The sequence below is a fragment of the Panthera pardus genome, unplaced genomic scaffold (assembly GCF_024362965.1).
Source record: "Panthera pardus isolate Hobbes unplaced genomic scaffold, ASM2436296v1 HiC_scaffold_27, whole genome shotgun sequence".
Taxonomy (NCBI): domain Eukaryota; kingdom Metazoa; phylum Chordata; class Mammalia; order Carnivora; family Felidae; genus Panthera; species Panthera pardus.
The window spans coordinates 4,205,240-4,225,934 of record NW_026526843.1 but is presented as its reverse complement, the minus strand read 5'-3'; the positions used below and the strand labels follow the sequence as shown (position 1 = coordinate 4,225,934).

Below are 20,695 nucleotides of genomic sequence, written 5' to 3'. Positions count from 1 at the left end.
AAAGGATTTGAACTGAAACCACAGAAACAAACAGGAGCCTAATTAATGAGTTTTGCTAACTGTTCTTCCCATGGGGTCAGTAGCACTTTAAAAGCATACATTTGAAAAATGCTTCTTTCCCTGACTCTGCCAGACACACTGACTGTAGTCTCTTTAACCACAAGAGGTCAAAGTTCTATTTTCTGTCACCATACTTAGTAGCATGTGTGCATGCTTTGCTGATTGGTTTCTTTTGTGTTTCCGCTTCAAGTGAAGGCAGGCAGCAGGAAATTGAGACCAGGGGGTCTAGAAACCTTCCCAGGTCTAGTGGGCAGCAATACTGATGAGGCTAAGGCTTTGGGAGCTCAGTTCCCCCAAATTTTCTTGCATTTATAAGAACAACGTAGGCCCCACCTGAAGATCTATGTCGCCTATCTCTTCCCCATCACCCGCTGCTGTGTTATTTATACTGTACTGCATCAAGCAGTTAAGTCCTAGCTTAATATAACATACTGTAAAGTGATATGTCACAAAGCCAATGGTTTAATGGAAAGCTGAGGGAGGGGGATAAAAAGGCACTAACAGAGCAACTCAAAAATGCATTTTCAAAGAAAAATCTGGATGCGTCTAGATGTCCTGGAAGTATTTCCTCCACCTGCCAAAAAATTCACTCCTAGGATTGTGTTAGCAGGCACTATTGAAACCTGGTAGAGTAATTCACTAGTATGCTTAGAAATTCCCTAACATATCTAGCGTGGTATAGATTTCAAATCCAGTACAACTTCATTAAGTTGATACTGGTAAGCTGTTTCTATAATTCAAAGCAACTGTTATTCTGCAGCTAGGCACTCTATTATTCTGTAATAAACAAACTGAAAAATCCAATGGTGTCTGATTTGAACCCTACTTTTTTCTCTGTCCTTTGCACTGTAAATTGATAGGGTTTTACAGATTTCTTTTCCCTACTTTTTTTTAAACAGGTGAAAGAGGGAGAGGGCAGAAAAATACCATAAAGAACATACAATCTGTTACCAGAAACGCAAAGAAAGGTTGACAATTTTTTCTGTAAACGTTTTTCATGACAAAAAGACAACAAAAAAAGTCTCATTTCTTTAGCAGCACTTTCCATTCAAAGTGACTTTACTGAAGAGGAGGAAAGTAGCCACTTAAAAAAAGAATATTTTTGACTCCTTTACCTAAGCTGTCTACAATTTTGCTTCCTCTACTTCTTAGGAAGTATGAACCACAATTCTGTTCTAATTTTGCTAGAATAGCCAAAGCTATGCCATACCAATGACTAACCTGATATTTTAGGACACAGATCATTCTAATCCATGATGGTATGATAAATGAAGGAAAAGAAAGGCCAGCAGGGTGCAGTCAGGGAAATGCTGGAACAAGTCCAGAACAGGCTGAGGGGGTGTGCGGCTCTATCCTGCTGGTGACAGGTGGCAGGGAGACAGGCAGGAATAGAGGAGAAGGATAGGATCAGTTCTGCACTAGGTTTCCCTGCTTTTCCGAATGGGCATGTCAGGTAAATTGCCTGAATTACATGGGATTTGGGGGAGTGACATCAAAGAGGATGATGGGCAGAGTTGGCCAGCAATGTGTTATGTTTTAAAATCCAAATGTAAAGGCGTTTTCCTATGGGATAACTTGTCCTGGTTCATAGAATTCTTGAATTAGTCAATATCTTTTTAAAAATGTCTGATTTGGGGGACCCTGGGTTAAGCATCGGACTCTTGATACGAGCTCAAGTTGTGAGACTGAGCCTCATGCAGGGGCTCTGGGCTGACAGCTCAGAGTCTGCTTGGGAGTCTGTCTCTCTTCCTCTTTCTCTGCCCCTCCCCTGCTTGCTGGTGTGTGTGTGTGTGTGTGTGTGTGTGTGTGTGTGTGTGCGCGCGCCCTCTCTCTCTCTCTCTCAAAATAAATACATAAACTTTTAAAAAGGTGTTTGATTTTCACAAGTATTAATTCAAAGATGTGGTTCCTTCCTACCATAGAATACCTTAGCCTAAAATGGCAGATGACAAAATGGGAAATGTACATAAGACAGGGTGAAAATTTTAGTTGTGCCTACTTTATTGATTTTTGTTCTTCTAAAAGTTACCTCATGGCGTTTTTCCAGAGACATTATTTTATTTCTTTGTTTTAAACATTTTTTTCAATGTTTATTCACTTTTGAGAGAGAAAGAGAGACAGAACATGACTGAGGGAAGGAGACAGTGAGAGAGACACAGAATCCAAAGCAGGCTCTAGGCTCTGAGCTGTCAGCACAGAGCCTGACTTGGGGACTGAACTCATGAACTGCGAGATCATGACCTGAGCTGAAGTCGGCCACGCAACCGACTGAGCCACCCAGGTGCCCCTTATTTCTTTTTCTTTTTTTAAAGTTTATTTATTTTGAAAGAGAGAGAGCAGAGGAGGGGCAGAGAGAGAGGGAGACAGAGAATCCCAAGCAGGCTCTGAATTGACAGCATGGAGCCCCAAGTGGAGCTTGAATTCACAAACCATGAGATCATGACCCGAGCTGAAATCAAGAGTCAGCTGCTTAAGCAACTGAGCTATCCAGGCGCCCCAAGAAACATTATTTTATATGTACCTGTGGTGGAAATTCTTTGGGTCTTGATTACAAGAAATGAAAAGGAGTTGGCTGCTGTGAATTTTGTTCTCCTAACTCCATTTTCTAGCAACAAATAAAACGAGTAAAACAACCACTCTTTCAGAAGACACAATTCAGTCAAAAATAATCATCTAGCTGTCAGAAATCCCATTACTAGATTTCCTTTTTAAAACTTTTTTGGACATTATTCCCTGTAAAATGTGAATATTCATGGGAGAGGTCACACACTGAGCAATTAATCAAAAACACTTTAATATGAAAATTTTATCAGATTTTTCCTAATGTGACAGCTGGGACAGAGAAGCAAAAAATTTCTTTTATTTACTTATTTGGATTTTTTTTGGATGGTGGGGATGGAAACAGAGGGAAGGGATAAGAAGTTATTTCTGACAAAGACACAAATTTGTCTGAAATCAGCTCTAGTTACCAGGAAAGCAATGAGTCTCCTTTTTCTCTCAAGGGTCCTGGTAAGTAAGAGAATGAGAGCTTCATGGGTGCCTGGGTGGCTGAGGTGGTTAAGCATCTGACTCCTGATTTTGACTCAGCTCATGATCTCATGGTTTGTGAGTTCGAGCCCTGTGTCAGGCTCTGGTCTGACCGCCCCAAGCCTGCTTGGGATTCTGTCTCTCTCTCTCTCTCAAAATAAATAAATAAATTTTAAAAAGAGAGAGAGAGAGAGAGAGAATGAGAGTTTCAGTGTGTGGACAGCTGATTTGTTACAAGTATATACTGTTAGACATGTTGCATATAATGCATTAAAATCATTTTAGTGTTAAAAGTCTACATTGTGCGCACACAAATCAGCCTTCATGACCTATAAGAATTCAAGCATTACACAATACAGGCAGAATGGGAAAAAAGTTAGAAGAGTCTAGTCTAGTCTATATGGCATTTATTAGCCAACACTTTTACATGTAATTCATACCTAATGGTATAAAGAAAAGTAAAATACATGGTCGCTGCCTTCAAAAAATATACAACCTAGTTTGGAAGATAAGTATATTAGAGAAAATCTAAGGCAGTGTGACTGGACTGCCTACCACTGACAACAGATATAATAGGTGCCTAGAAATACAAGAGATTTCTGTGGCCTGGAATACTCAGGGAAAGTTCACAGAGAAAGTAAGATTGCAGACCTTGAAAAAATCAGGTAGGACTTGGTCAGTCAGTGATTGCTAAATTGTAACTGGCATGGTAGAACAAAAGGGATTTCTTGCTGGGAAATAGTGATAACAAAAAGTTTACATCTGTAGACTGGAGCCAGATAACAGAAAAGTCTGGAAAGCTGAGCCTAGACTTTGGGTATGGTGCTGGTGTTGTGGGGAGGAGGAGAGGAAGACAGGATTTCAATAGAAAAATGTGGCTTATCAAGCAGGAGAGAGATGAGATAATGACAGTGTTTTTTCATGTGATTAGCCGAGCATTGTTTTGCAGGATGAACTGCCCATATACATCACAACACCTTTTACAAAGGGGCTCAAAATATACTCCACAGATGATGGTTAATTCATCCTAATAACATCTCATTGAAGCAAAGGAAATGCAGCTTTTATTATTCCCCATTTTGCTCAAGGTCACTGAATAATTGAAAGGCAGGATAAAAAAAAAAAACCCACAGTATCATGATGTTCAACAATTCCTAAGTATCAGCTAAATTATGTTCTCTCATTTTCTATGACTCAAGCAAGGGAGGTACAAGATGGACCTTTGTCCTCAAATGCCGTTTCCAGACCTTCATTAGTGTTCAAGGCACATGTCCTACCATGCCCAATTCCTGTTTACTCTCCCTACAGGCCCTAGCCCTCTAACCCCATACCTTTCAACTACCTCCAACTCTCCTAGCTAACAGTTGTCTTTGATTATTTGGTTCCAGCTGGTCTTCCACCATTATCATTAGCATATCCAACACCTCTGTATCAACTACTCACCAATAAGGACAAGGGTTTGGGTTTATCAATGCAAGGCAATGCTCTCAAACCTTTTGCCATCTCAAATTGCAAAGCTCAAATTATGCCTTCTAAGGGTGTAAGGGAGGTAAGAACTCCACCAAACTAGATTCTGGCACTGAACTGAATTTCCTCTCCAATCTTCTCATGAACAGAGTTAGTTCAAAGATTCGCCCCAGGTTAACTCCTTCCTGGTGCGGACACATTTTCTCATCCTCCCATGCATCTTTTTTTTTTTAAGTTCATTTATTTATTTTGAGAGAGAGAGAGAGAGAGCGCACGCGCATATAAGCGGAGGAGGGGCAGAGAGAGGGAGAGAGAATCCCAAGCAGGGTCCACACTGTCAGCGCAGAGCCCGACACAGGGCTCGAACTTAGGAACCGTGAGATCATGACCTGAGCTGAACTCGAGTCCAAAGCTTAACTGACTGAGCCACCCAGGCGCCCCATCATCCTCCCATGCATCTTAAACTCACCCCTCCTTTTTTTACAAGCTAATCCTCCACTTATGCTTCCAGTCTCATGAGGGCCCGCACCTCCATATATTCTCTCGTGTATTAGAAACTTCTCCCTTCTTGGTGGTTCCTCTCCTTCAGTTTCAAGAGACTGGCATATAGTAAATGCTCAGTCAATGTCTGATGAATGACTAAAGCTCCAGATCTGTACCTTCACATTTTTTTGGACATTTTTTTAAACAGCCTTATTGAGGCACATTGATATACAAAAAAATTGTACACATTTAATGTACATAATTTGATGGACTTGGACATACACAGACACCTGTGAAAACATCACCACCAACAAGGTGATAGACATTTTGTTTTACATTTTCACTTCATCATCCCATTGTTACTTCAAACCTCACAAGTCTAGAACAGAAATCATTAACTTCCTACCAGATCTGGCTCTTCCCCTTGATTTTCCAATTTCTTTCATATGTACCATAATTCTTCCAGTTTCTCATATTCAACACCATAAAACCTTTAATTTCTCCTTCTATAATTAGCTAAGTATTAAGTCTGGTAATCATATTTTTTTCTTCACAGTACTGGGCATGTGCAAAGGCATCAGTCAATGGAAGGTCCACTGCTTCTGTACAGATATGACCATCCCATTGAAATAGCCTCAGTAGATCCAACTGCCTCAAGACTCTCAATCCTCCAGGTCATCTATTCATCCAATCTTGAGATTTCTCTTCCTATATATAATTTCGTTGATTGAGCCTCCTTTACTCAGAAATGTTCAATGACTAGTCCAAAGGCCAAAGTCCTTCCTTAGCATTCAATAACCACCATAATCTGGACCCAGTCACGTTTTCCACTCTTACCTCCTATTATTTCTCTAGAGGAATTCGTCATAATCCAACTGATTTTCTCTCACTCTCAAAGACTGTGTGTGCATGCACACTCGTGCAGGTGTGCCTTTCCCTGTCTCCATGCTTTTGCTCAGGGTACATTCCTGCTTAGAAATGCTCCCCAATATGGACCCCAATAATCCTTAGTGGTCAGTTTACCTTCTGTAAGCCTTCAACTCCTCCAGTCAGAAACTTCTATTCTAGAAAAGGTCTTACAGATTTTTGCATTATTTTATATTTCATGTACTGGATTTAACTCCCCAACAACCTTTTAAGACCTTCAAGGGCTACAGATCATGCAGTGTACTTCTGTATCCCTCCCAGAACCCAGGCACTAGGTTCACCAATGCAAGGCACTGTTTTCCCTCTCTTTAGATAAAAGTCTTCAATAATGTGTTCATTACTTCTTATGTTTCATTTCCAGTTCACATCTCAAATAACAACCACCAAAAAACTGTACCACCTTCATGTACTTAAAGATACATGAAGGCCAGTTTGTAAAGTCTTTAATAGAAACTGAAAAAATTTTTCACAAGAGGCGTAACATAAAGCATAACATAACACCACTTAGTACTCCAATTCAGTATTTAACATCTCCCACCTACATTTTATGAAAGATTTAACAACCAATTTAGAATACTTGTCTGAAATACTAATACAGGTTCTAAGGGAAAATATTTTAAACTTCAGCATAACTAATAACTGAAAACTTCAAAGAAAAAATGTTTTAAATCATTAAAGAGTAAATATTTGAGTGGAAAGAAACAGATTTATTGGTTTATTACCTTTTTTTTTAAGTTGTGCCTTAAATATTTTTCAAGAGTTTAGCTCCTGGTATGGAAAATTCCTTTAGGTATACACTAACAAAGGTAAGCGCAAATTAAGTCCAAAACAAATTCATACCCTCAACATTTGGTGTAATGGGGCAAAAATGTTCGTTACCACAATATTGAGAAATATCAACAATATGAGTTTGAATAACTAATTCATAAGGAAGAGTTTGAACTGGACCAAATCCTGGGTTTTCTTTCGTCACTCCAAGTTTCTTTTCTATTTTAAACTAGTGGCAACAGAAATTTCTTTGTTCGAAAGTCAGGAATGCTGGAAGTCTTAAGTGATAGAACAGGTAGCCCGGCTTCTACTTCACGTCTCTCCTCAGGGAGAGAAAAACACTGTGGATAAAGTAATTTTGTTTTTATTTCTGGAAAAATCATTTTTTTCCATCAATCTTCATAATGCTCTAAAATAAACTGTTAAACAGTTATGGGCCGGTCCACCACTTCACCCCGATTTGTGGAAATACTATACACTGATTTCCAGAACACATGGCTAACTCAAGTTTTCTTACCACTCGAAGGGTTTAAAAGTTGCTCCTAACTCTTGCACAAAAGTCTAGGAGAATCTTACAAGCTCATGATGTATTTCTGCATCTCATTTGCAAGATTTTTGAACAAAAGAATAGTAAAAGTAGTCTAGGCTCAAGAGTCGCACTGCCTGCCGTCAAATTTACTTTTAGGGTACTGTACAATTTTAACTGTGGAAAATTTTTATGTTGCATCAAATGCTTAAGAACCACATCTACATATAAAATGGAAACGAGCAGTTAAGAATGCACCATTTCATTAAGATGGAGAAAGTGACATAAATAAATGTCCCTCTCTTCTTTGCTAATATTGAGGTGACCGCCCTCCCCAAATTATGCGGGACAAAGTAACCACAACCTGGGGAAGGCGTAACGTGAAAGGCAGAACTAGTAAGTTAAAAGATGTGATTCCCATTCTAAACCACCTTAATTAAGATTTAAAAATTCAAGAGATAAGGAACTCAGACAAGTAAACAAAGCAGGGAGCGGTAAGGAATACTGAACAGCAAGCAGGTCCAAAGCCATATAAATCAAATCAAGACAAATCAAATCAGGGCCAGAAACCACACAAATTAAATAAAGACGAACGGAATAAAGACCAGAAACCATTTTCTCCTCAGCACAGAGTTCCCCAGAATCACAAACTTGACGAGCGCGAGGCACTCGCTCTGCTGACGCACGCGCACACAATGGAGACACAAGCATGGAGACCCTCAGAGGCAAACTTGCCAACCGTTCCGTACTACTCTCACACACTGGAAAGGAGAGCACGGTGGGAAAGTCTTCACACTCCTTCCACATCAGACGGAGCAAAACTGGACTCAGTATTGCAAACTACTAATCTCTTGCTACAATCAAAGGCAGGCTGAATGAATGGGGTGCGGGGCAGGGCGGCTGGGGGAGAGGGGGGAGGCAGGCCGGGGGGTGGCCTGAGAAAAAAGTTTGAGGCTTTGTGTAAAGCCCGAATGGATTAACCTTTTAAAAAGCCCTAATATTTCTCATTTCCTGTTTTCTTCCTCTCTTATTTTTTTAAATTAAATACACACCGACTTCCTGGGACTCGACACAGACGTGCCCTATATTCAGCGAAGAAGCCTGGTGCTTAGTCCGCACAGGAGTCCTAGGCTCGGTACGTGCCCCACACAAATGGTCCTTTTGTGGGAAAGTATTTTTAAAATTGTTTTGTGACCATGCAGAAAATGTGACCAACTGCTTTAAAAAAAAAATGAATTCCACGCATCAGTTAGTAAATTGAGGCCCCAATCCACAGCGCTTTGACTTTTACCAGAAACATAAAAGTCTTTTACTAGAAACCGTGTCTATTTACCACTCTAAACGTTTTTTCTGAACTTGAAAAACATCTGCTTTCACATTTTTGGAAGATAATGAGGGATTGAGGCTTTCGTGTTTCTAGGCTCTGATCTGTTGATAAATGCGTTGTTTAGGATATCTGGCAAAGGAAAAAAGTGAATGCTTAAAAGTTAGCAGACCTGGATAACACTTAGTACGTAGCTTGAAATGCATCGGTTTAAAAACTTAACCGCATAAAAAGTGTAGGGACACAGCTTATTCCTTCTTGAAGAAAATGAAAATAGAATGGGGGGGAGGGGCCTGGGTAAATCTCTAGTAAGAAGTTGGGTCCCTTGCAGTAGTCCCCCGTCCAGGACAAAAAGCTTCCTTTAACCACATGCAACAGTCGTGCAGTGGGAAAGGCAGGGGGAGGGGGCTGCGGAGTCATCACCTCAGCCACTCTGACACCGGACCCTGCATTTCTCACGCCACACTAAGGGCTGCGCCAGGTGGGGGAACGAGACAGAACTTAGCCCTTAAGAAGCAACACCAAAAGGGGAAAAGAAGTCACCTCGCTCTTCGCTCTACGCACACAGGAAGAGGCCAATTCAATGCCGCCGCCACCGACACCCCCTTGTCTTGCTCCGCCCCGACTTGTGTGTGCGGGGGCGGGGGGCGCACGACTTGCGTTTTACCCCACAAATTCCGAGACACCTCCATCTCTCCGGAGTTAAGACCTCCCACCTCCACGCCCCCCCCCCTCCTCCCCAGCCGGACCACGCTCCGCAGGCGCAGGTGTCTGGATCTGGCCTATTTTTATGCTCCCCCGCCCTCCCCCCCGCACCTCGCCGCGCGCGCCGTCCCTCCCGGCCCTCCCCGCGCAGTGCACCAGGCTAGTCGAAACGCCGGGAAAGCTTCGAGCCCGACTCCCGGGTCACCTGGACCCTGCGCCCGGCCCTGCCTTCAGGGGAGCCCCAGGGCCGCCCGTGGTCGCTGGGGACCGCGCACCGGGCTCCGGGGCAGTCACGTGGTCGGCGGAGGCGGCCTGGGCTTCCTCACCTGCATCCCGGGAACTTGCACAGCCACCGGTGAGTGGGCCATGAAGGCGACGGCTGCTCCGCACTGCTCCTGCGGCGGTGGCGCCCTGGGCTCGGACTGGCTCCTCCTTCGGGGGGTAGCTCGGCGGCCCTCCCAGGCTTTTCGACCCGGGCCTGGAAGGACACACAGAAGTGGGGTGACCGGGCTGGTGGCTCGTAGCCCCGGGCTGGGGCGGGGGGGGGGGGGTGCGGTTCGCGGCGCGACTGCCCGGGACTCAGTCTACCTTTCTGGCGCCTGCCCGCCGCTGTTGCCGCCGCCGCTCCTCCTCCCGAACGCGGGGCTCAGCGTGTGGCGGTGGCCGGGACCTGGGCTCGAGTGATGCCGCTCTTCTGCGCCTCGCCGCTTTAGGAAGAGGAGGTGGAGGCGCCCCAGCAATCCGCCCGCCCGCCGGGCCCGGGAGGCGGTTGGGGGCGGTTCCGCCGTTGGCCCTGCCCCCGTCCTGCAGCCGGGCGGTGTCAGGAGCGCCGAGGCTCCTTGCGGTGCGGGGCTGTGGCTGGGCTGGCCGGAGCCGGCGAAGGGGCGGACTCCCCCGGCACGCGGAGAGGAGAAGCCGGGGGCTGGGGGGCCCGGCACACGGCTCGGCCTGGGGAGGGAACGGAAGAGTTTGGGTGACCCTGGGGTAGAAAGGGCGTCCCAAACGCGGCCACGTTGCAGGCAAGCGTTCGAAGCTGGGGCGCACGCAGCCTCGGAGACGACTTGAGATGAAACTTGGGGCGTGTTGGAAGTCCCTCTTGGCTCCCCGATCTAGTCGACGGCGGGGGTACGGAGAGCCGCCCAGTCGGCTGACCCCTTACTCATTCCCGCGGCGGGGTCTCCCTAGGCTGGGGCCGCGCGTCCGGGCGGATCCGTAGGCGCTCGCCCGCTTTCCGGATTCCCCGCCCCCAGATATGCTTCAGGTGACTTGAACCTGAGGCTCCCCTGCCTTTTGGGCTGTCAGTTGGGGGAGGGCGGTCAGACTGGTGCTTCTCTTCCCAAGTTCTGCACGTGGAAGAGAGAGAGAAATTGGAAAACAGATAGTGCCTCAGCAGAAACATTAATGAGGATAATAGAGGCATAGAGCAGGAGACTGGATGATTAGCAGTACGCATTATGGAGCTCCACATAGGCAGCAGTGGTACCAGCAATTCCCTGTCTCCGCTCCTTCCACTCCAGCAGGGAAACCGGCCCTTTTGAGAACACCCTAATGATAACAGCAGTAATAGTGATAATAATAACAATTACCGAACTCTCATCATGAAGGCACTTCTGGGGATCAACAAGGGTTAATTACATTTCAAAATGCAGTATCTAAGTGCCAGCTTAAGATCGAAGTTCCTTACATTGCAGGTTGTTACAGTTCTGTACCCAACGCTCACTAAAACAGACACTCACTAAAAGTTTTTTTTGTTCCATCTGTTGCTTTCGAACCCTTCTCAATAGAGCATTTTTTAAATTGTTATCAATGTAATTGTTATTAATGGCTGCCACTTTCTTCCTGTCAGGGACTGCTAAGTGCTACATACATGTTACGTGATTGAATCTTTACAAGGGCCCTGCTATTTTACAGATGATAAAAAGGCCCAGTGGGGTTAAATAATTTGACTCAAATATCACACAATTAAGAAGTGGTAGGGGCGCCTGGGTGGCTCAGTAGGTTGAGCGTCCGACTTTGGCTCAGGTCATGATCTCACGGCTCGTCAGTTCGAGCCCCGCATCATGCTCTGTGCTGACAGCTCAGAGCCTGGAGCCCGCTTCATGCTCTAGGTCTCCCTCTCTCTCTGCCCCTCCCCTGCTGATGCTGTCTCTCTCTGTCTCTCAAAAATAAATAAACATTAAAAAAAAATTAAAAAAAAAAAAAAAAAAAAAGAAGTGGTAGAGCTGGAGATCCAAACCCAAGTGCCTCTAACTTTTAAGATCTACTCTTTTAGCAACTGTGAAGTATGCAATATAGTATTGCTAACTGTAGTCACCTTGCTGTACATTACATCCCCAGAACGCATTTATCTTCTTTTTTAAAAAATGTTTTTCAATGTTTATTTATTTTTGAGAGAGAGACAGAGTGTGAGTGGGGGAGGGGCAGAGAGAGAGAGGGAGACACAGAATCCGAAGCAGGCTCCAGACTCTGAGCTTTCAGCACAGAGCCCAACGCGGGGCTCAAACTGAAAAGCCGTGAGATCATGACCTAAACCGAAGTCGGGCGCTTAACCGACTGAGCCACCCAGGCGTCCCGAACTCATTCATCTTCTAACTGGAAGTTTGTACGCTTTGATCACCTTCACCTGTGTCCCCTCTCTCCTGCCCCTGGCAACCACCAGTCTACACTCTGTAAGTTTGGTATTTTTTTTTTTTTTTTATCTTACAGTATTTAGTCTCTCTCTGAATTCTTTTCTCTTAGCATAAAGTCCTCAAGGTCCATCCATTTTGTCACTAATGACAGGATTCCCTTCTTTTTCATGGTTGAATAGTATTCCATTGCATGTATATCCATCATCTTTCTTTATCCATTCAGATGATAAAGGATATAATTACATTCTCCTTATTCCTAGTTCCCCAAGTCCAGGCCCTCACAACTTCTAACCTGGTGATCGGCCAATCCAATCTCCATTCCCCACCAGCCCAACTCACTCAGTGGTCCAACCTGACCAGAAACCTGCAGTGCCAACTCAACTTTAATGTCCTTAGAAGTTCCCTAGGATTCTTTTTAAAGTGCAGATTTTGATTGAGCAAGTCTGGAATAGGTCCAAGATTCTGCATCGCTAACAGTTTCCCAGGGGGTGCCAATACTGGTGATTCTTAGGCAACACTTTGGGTAGCAAGGGTCTGAATCTCAAGTCCCACCCCCATGGAACATTCCTCATTGCGCTCCAAACCCTCCTTCAAACCCCTCCTTTTGCATGTTGGTAGAAGCAGTGCTCAACACTGTAGTTCTTTCTTCTTCTTTCATGGATTTCATTTGTTTGGTTCTGCCCAACAAGATGATTTACTCCCTGAGACCAGAGATCCAACTTGTCTTACATAAGAATTATTCAGGTAGAATATCAGTTTTCCGAGGGCAAGATGTTCATCTGGTTTGTTGATTGCTATATCCTCAGAGCTTAGAACAGTGTGTGGCACATAGTAAGCCCTCAGTAGGTATTTGTTGAATGAATGAATGAATGAATGAATGAGTTTTCTTTGAAGTCCTCACTGAGGTTGGTATAGTGCTGGGCAAGTAATGGGTACACTGTATGTTTTATTGATGCTTGGCTAAACTCCCAGGCACTGCTCTTGTTGAATCTTTAAATTGTTCACTTTCCTGTAGGTTACACGGTTAATATTTGTGTGTCCTAAATTCTTTCCAGTTACTTTAATTTCGCAAGTACCTAAGAGTGAGTTGTGTAATTTTAATAAATAAGCAAATTAAGCCTATCTGAGAAGCCACTTTCCCTGACATCATTCTGAACCAGTTATGTAAGAATGTGGAAGACTCAATGCTAAATTTTGAGACCTGAACTATTGAGGCATTTCCTTAAAAACAGTGCTTTTGAGATCGTAGTAAACTTTCTGGCCCCTATTTAGGTCTGCTGCTACTTAATAAACGATCTTTTGTTGTCATTATGCTTGATAGAGATCACTTGAGTTGTGACATAGAGTTCATTGTGGTTTGATTATGCTTTTTCATGAATATATATATAAATAAATACATATATAAATATAAATATATGTATATAAATATATACATATATTTATATATATATATATTTCTTAATTGAAATAAAGTGATGAGAAATTCATGTGTGCTTTTGTTACTCCCCACCAAGAAGGACACTTGAATATTGTACGTCAAAATGTCAGCCCAGTGTCCAATAATATGTTACCATGTATTCCCCCAACTTGATGGAATAAGTTCCTTGAGGGGAGGCACCACATCTTATGCTCTTTAGTAGTCCCATAGAGTGTAACTTGTGCCTCAGATTGAATTTAGTACCTGCTTGAATGATGTGACCTGAGTGGCTATGAATACTTAATAAGTGTATAAATAAAGTAGTGTAAGTGTATAAATACAGTAAGATTGTATAGAGATTAAGCAAAGTCAGGGAATTCCAAGTTAGACAGTGTCCTTAAACCCAAGAAAACTTAATAATTTAAATTTACAATCTGTAGTTTCAATTTCTTGTATCCTCAGTGTTAAATATTTAACTTTACACATGTTTGTAAGTATTTACTGAGTGGACTGGTTCATAGCTAAAGTGTAGGTAGATGGAAATGGCCAAACTTTTATATGGGCAATAGTCAGGTAATAATGTATTAGGGCTATGGTTCTTGACCAGAGGCAATTTTCCCTCCTGGAGGTATTTTTGGTTTTCACAAATGCAGAAAAAAGGATGCTACTGGGAGTCAGTAGAGGCCAGAGATGCTGCTAACCATGCTCCAGTGCACAAGAGAGCCCTCACAACAAAGGATTACCCAGTCCAAAATGGCAGTCGCGCCAAGGTTGGAGAAACCATGGTCTATACTCTTTCATTAAGGCTTAATAACCAAGAAACAGACTTGGGAAGCGCCATTCCCTGAGAATTTCAGTTCAGTGTGGTGGCTGGGGCAACAAACGAACAAACACACAGACAAAAAACAACCCAAGAGGCGCCTGGGTGGCTCAGTCGTGAAGTGTCCGAATTTGGCTCAGGTCATGATCTCATGATTTGTGGGTTAGATCCCCACATTGGGCCCCATGCTGACAGTGTAGAGCCCGCTTGGGATTCTGTCTCTCCCCCTCTCTCTCTGCCCCTCCCCCACTCTCCCTCTCTCAAAATAAATAAATAAGCTTTTTAAAAAAGCAACCCAAAAAGTCACTACCAACGAGTACTCCACAGGATATTAGGCCACATCAAGGGGGTACTGGAAACAAAGCAGTATTTTTATATTACCTGTGTATAAAACCATGGATCACCCTTCCCCCCAAAGGGTGAATACTACCTAATGAAAAACAATATTGAACAGAAAATAACTTTAAGAAAAATTTAATGATTTGCTTAAAAAATACTTAATCATGGAGCAGGTTATTATGTACTAGACATTACCTAGGAGCCTTCAAATATGTTACCTCATTGAGTTAAATTTGACCTCTTACTCCACGTGACAAAATTTAGAGGTAGGGTTTCACATTTTGGACTTTTAACATTTTGAACCTTATTCGATAACTACATTGAAATGTAAAATGTGTACGAATGTATGAAGTACAAGGCCAATTGATCCGGTTATCTGAATTTCTTTCACTTATGTGAATATTTGAAATGAAAGGAAATGATCCTGGTAATTCTAGAAGCTCACCATCCAGTGATAGGAATATTTTGATTCAAGCTGCTAGACTCTGTACCGATATTTGGAAGTACAACATTCAAGGGTCCTTTTTTCAAATATGTAAAAGCTTGTGTGATACCTCAAAACTCCTCTTTACTCTCTGTGGGTATCAAATTGGAAACCGTGACAGAATAGTTCTTGCATATGTTGGAGCCTCACTGTTGTTCCAGCAAAGCATCACGAGAAAAACCTGTTGAATGGGTTCTCTGTCAAGGAGCATTAAGCCTTTGGGAGCTCGCACAGGACTCTACCATAGTTTCACTTGTAACAACAACTACTATCTAAGACTCGGCACCGCCGAATTGTCTTGCTAGCTTTACTTCCTGGTGCTACTGAGGGGAATAGAGCCACAGAGGAGGTGGGTGGAAGCAGATGCTGCTTAGGTGGTTTCCTGCTTATAATATTTCTTCACATGTTTGCTAACTCACTTTGAAATATTTGCATGTAGGTACTGAAACGATTGAGCTCATTACCTCTTGCCCTAACCAATTGGTTCTAGAACTGAGAGAGGTAAATGTGGCCCGGGAACATTTCATTCCCGTGTCGAGGTAGGAGTCAAAAGATGGAATGTTAAGAGGTATCCTCCTGGTTCCGGTTTTGCCGCCTGCCCAAATTCCCACAGGACTCCACTGTTGATGTTTAGAGGCCTTGGAGCTAAGGGGAAGGCTCTCAGAACCCCACATGCCCTCACTCCCAGTCTCCTCCATGTCGGCTGAGCCCCGGCTTTCCACACCAGCCGTCCTGTAAGGATAGTTTTGTGTTGCCATTAGGAACACAAAGACTGGGGAGTTTCTTAGGAGAGATTCTTTTGGGAGACTGGGCTCTTTGTAATGAAGTCAGGTAACTTCTTTGAGCTCTCCGGGGTGCAGGTTTTAGCTGTAGGAGAACCCTTCATGTGTTACCATGAAATGGTGCTGAACCACCAGTTTGGGTGAGACTTTCCCCCTCGGAATTAACTTTTTAAAATGGATTGAATCAACTGCTTGTTCTTTAATTTGTAGGCTTCTCGAGAAAACAGTTCTAGTCAAAGGTGGCAGTTAAAAACAGGAAAAAAACTGGCAGTTGAGACCAAATCGGAAGTGACTGTGCCATCAGCTCACACTGGGGAAAAGGAAGTTGTTGCTGGGACCTCTAAGAAAGGCAGTTGGGTAGAATTACCACCCTTCAACTTGCTTGCTGAGCTTCTGTCAGCCTGTGGTCAAAGCTCCCGTAGTTTTGTTACTGCTGTTCTCAAGAGAACATGAACAGAGCCGGGAAATAACAGGCCGCCCATGCAGGACTATTATCAGGGACTACCAGAAGTTTCTGGGGGCAGAACTCAACATTGTAGACAAACAAAGCTTCCACCCTACTCATTTTTTTTTCCTGTGCCAAACTGAAAGTTTAAGATTAGTAAAAAGTCAGTATGTTATCCCGTGAGGCTCACAACGAGGGTCCAACTGCAGGCTGTGACAGGGTGTTTTTTGCTGAGGGATAGAAGGCAGAATGTCTTTTTATACTTGCACTTGGGCTGCAGAGACAGCCTAGGCCACACCATCTTTCCCTTTTTCCTTTTCCTTCTTCTCTGTTCTTTTCTTTCTTTCTTATTTCTTGAGCACAGTGCTAGGAGCTGTGCTGAGAGCAGGGAATACAAAGAAATCCAAGAACTTTGCTTCCTCGCAGGAGAACACCATAAGAGACAAGGAGCACTCAAAGTGATACATGATTAGAGTAGCACAACCTTCAAAAATGCTCTGGCAACTGGCACCACAGAGCAATGCATTTTATCTGTGTACATCCTGGAAGGCTTCACAAAAGAGGTAATATTTGAACTAAGCCTTGAAAAATGGGTAGGAGGTAGCCAGGAAAAGTCTTGGGGAGAGCATTCCAGATAGACGGAACAGCACAAACAAATGCCTAATCTGGGTAGTGGATCCCCCATCACCCAATGACCTAGTTAAAATCTAGATACCATGCTCCATTCATATAGATTCTAATTTTGTAGATGTGAGATGGAGAAAGGGCATGTGTATTTTGTGACCAAAAAAAACCACAAAAAACAAAAAACAAAACAACCCCACACTGAAACAACTCCTTGGGTGATTATGATGTGTCCTCTTGGTTATGAACCACTAACTTAGAGGAATGACAAGCTTTCTCTCGGGACTAGCTGGCAGTTTGGTTTAACAGGCAGAGGTACAGAGTATGTGAGGCATCTTGGTAATGAGGTTGGAAGGGGAAGTGAGGGACAGACCTTGAGCCTTGTGTGCCATGCCAAAGACTTTGGACTTGATCCTGTAAGCTCCTAGGAGTAATGAGTGGTTTTAAGGAAGAGAAGAATCTGCCCTAGATTTGTATGTTCAAAAAATAAAAACAACCCCCCCTCTCTGGTCAGTACAAAAAGGTCAGATTGGTTATGGGAGAGACTGGAAGCAGAGGGACCTATTAAGAGGCCATTAGGAAACATTGTAAAAGTACAGGAGAAGGACTAAGCTAAATTTATGGCTTCAAGAATAAAGAGGAGGGGATAGCGTCCAGAAACAATTTGGGGGTGGAATCAACAGCATTCAGTTGATTGGAAGTGGCCAGGACTAGAGGGAGAGGTGTAAAATGCCAGAGACATGTAGCTTAGGGAAATGGGTAAATGCTGATGCCTGGAACTGAGCCAGGGAATACAGAAGGAGGACCGGCTTTGGGGAAAAGATAAGGTGTTGAGTTTGGGTGTACTGAGTTTGAAGTTCCTGTACGATATCCAAGAGGAGATGTCCAGAAGGCAGTTAAAAGTAACAAGAGGTCAGATTGCAAAAATAGATTGAGAATTGCAGAGAGAAATCCTTTGTAACCTGATGGCAAGTTGTCAATAAAGGATGTAAAAAATAGAAACCAAGTTGGAACCTTTCACTTCCTATTTTGAGAGTCACTTCTTGAATAGTTGTCCTATGTTTTGGTCCGGTGAGATGCTGCCTGTGCCTACCGACATTGTATCAATCTATAGAAAGCACACCATTTTCTTCAAAGTAATGATTGTTAATCTCATCTGTATAAGATTATATTACTAAATATTTCTGCCGTGTTCCTGCATATGTAGATTGTCCTTGGAATGCATGATAATGACAGCAAAGAAAAGAATGGAGTAAAGGACAGGAGTGATGTGAAGAGATCTGAATGCTATGTTGCCAGGTTTTCTGAGATGGTTTTCTTGCATGCAACTGTAAAACAGATTATTGTGCGCCAGAGCAGTTTGTATTATATTTCCCCTCCTACACTCAGAAGAAAATGAGGTGGGAGATGATATGCATGCCTGGTTTCATGAAGCCAAGTTAGTGTCTTCTACAATGGAAGGAAAAACAGGAACAATTTATTGCAATCTAAAGCACAGATTACTGGCAAAGCCATGTTACTTGCCTGCTGTGAAAGAGCACAGCAACTTTAGTTAATATTTCTCCAATTTTTCAGAATCATTCATACTATTCTGGTTCCTCCATTCTTTCGGTGCTATTGCCCTTTTATGAAACTTCACACATCCTGATAGTTTACCATATGTGACAGTAAGCATTCAAGTGGCGAAATGCCAGCTTGAAATTAACATAGATAAATCATGCTTTTCATATAAATTGGGAAAATGGCGGTAGACATTTCTAATATGAAATCATGAAAGCAGATACAAATAGATTATATTCTAAATGTTTTGCACAATGCCCTTTATTATGTGTTTGGGTTTTTCTCAGGTGTTACAAGAAACTGGAACATACCAGCTCTTAAATTTTAATGTAACTTTTGCATCTGACAATATACAGATTCCTGTGATGCAAATATAGAGAAATGAGTGCTTACTATGTTGTGAAGGATGGATTTAGTTCATGAAATATATACTAAAAAAAAGGTATTTTCTTATTTTTTTCCAGACTCTCAAAGCATTAGAAGGTTATTGCTGTATGGAAAGGTCATTTATATGAACAATAGCAGGAGAAACTGTGTCTGGGTTGTAAAATGCTGAGTTATTGAATACGTTTCCTAGTAAAAAAGTAAGGTATTCCATGTGAGTATGCATAACAAAACACTTCAGTATTGCTCTCCCACTTTCGCGCTGCACCTAGTAAATGAGGTATAAAGTAATTCTTTTGTAGTCCTTTTTTGTTTTAATGTTTTTAAATGTTTATTTATTTTTGAGAGAGAGAGAGAGAGAGAGAGAGACAGAGAGAGAGAGAGGCAGAGAGAGAGAGACTAGGGGAGGAGCAGAGAGAGAGGGAGACACAGAATCCGAAGCAGGCTCCAGGCTCTGAGCTGTCAGCACAGAGCCCAACGCGGAGCTTGAACTCACAAACCACGAGATCATGACCTGAGCCAAAGTTGGATGCTTAACCAACGGAGCCACCCAGGCGCCCCTTTCATTGTCCTTTTTAAAGCAGGAGCCCAAGCCAAACTTGTATTCATGTAACTAGAAAATTCGGTAATCATAAGAGCTATAGTTTATGTAGTGCTTGCTCTGTGTCAGGCATGGTTGCAATTTACATATATTTCCATGTCATTCTCACCACAACCCCATGGGCTATCATGATATCATTCCCATTTTACAGGTGACAAAACTGAGGCACAGAGAGATGAAGTAACTCATCCAAGGTAGGATTGCCATATAAAATACAGGATACCCAGTTACATTTGAATTTTAGATTACTGATGAAAAAAATCCTACATGAGACATACTTTTACTGAGAGCATCATTATTTATCTAAAATTCAAATGTAACTGGTCGTCCTCTATTTCTCCTTGCTAAATCTGATAGTTCTTCAAGCCAAGGTCATATAGCTCTTAAGGGGTAGAGCTAGAATTTGAACCAAGGGAGTGTGACATCAGGATTTATGCTTTGAACTGCTAGGCTTCTACTGATTATAAGAAATGGAGGGCAGAGAGATTCATTTTCTCTATGGGGAATATTGAAAAAAAAATCATGACTAATGAATACCTCATGGGCAAGATCACAGGTCTGTAAGTTTGAATTTATTTTAATTTACTCTGATTGTTAATATCATTTGGCTGCAGCATTTTTTAGTGAGAATTTTTGTTCTAAGAGTGATAAGATCCATAACATTTTGAACTAATTTTTCCTTCAGTGCTCTCTGATAGGAGAGGTTAAAGAAAAGGCGTGCTTCACTGTAATGAATGGAATTAACTGATCAGTACTGTTGTTCAAAACGTGTTTTTTTTTCCTTTACAAAGCAGCTTTGTGTTGTTTATAAAGAGTACGGACTTCTTTCAGTAAGAGTTTTCTAAAAGACACATACAGGATATATTTACTCACACCATTTTCTTCTTTCTTCCTTTGAAATTTTTACTCTAAAACAGGCAAAGGGACATCTACTTTTTGAAAGGTAGTACAATTTAATGTGGGAGGATGTGGACCTTGGAGCCAGACAGACCTTATTAAGTTTTGTGAGCTTGATGTCTGAGCCTCATTTTCTCCATCTGCAAAATGGGAGTTGTGAATGCCTCCTTTGAATCCTGGTGGTAAGGGCTACATGAGATGATGCACATAAACTGCTCTAACGTGATACCTGGTCCAGAGTTGACACGTTACACTTTCTGTTCCCCTCCCTGTCCACTTGCCTCCTCCCCAGGGCCTTCACTATACTCAGTAACCCCCCCATGAATCTTTGAAAAATCTAAACCTTATTTACGAAAGCATCTTAACTTGCTCAGAAGTTACAGAGCAATCAGGGGTAAAATCAGTTGGAATCTAGAGTGACTAAA

The 20,695-nt window shown here is 42.6% G+C and overlaps 1 protein-coding gene across 1 annotated transcript in view; it reads right to left on the bottom strand.

The window, feature by feature from the left end:
* Nucleotides 1–10,025, bottom strand: part of STK26 (serine/threonine kinase 26) — a 54,451-nt gene extending 44,426 nt beyond the window's left edge. The window contains exons 1-2 of the mRNA XM_019426983.2: nt 9,876–10,025; nt 9,614–9,765 (exon numbers count right to left, since the gene is read on the bottom strand). Coding sequence (XP_019282528.1) covers nt 9,614–9,655 — 42 coding nt within the window. The 5' untranslated portion in view covers nt 9,656–9,765; nt 9,876–10,025. The remainder of the gene's footprint in view (nt 1–9,613; nt 9,766–9,875) is intronic.
* Nucleotides 10,026–20,695: the final 10,670 nt, after the last annotated feature.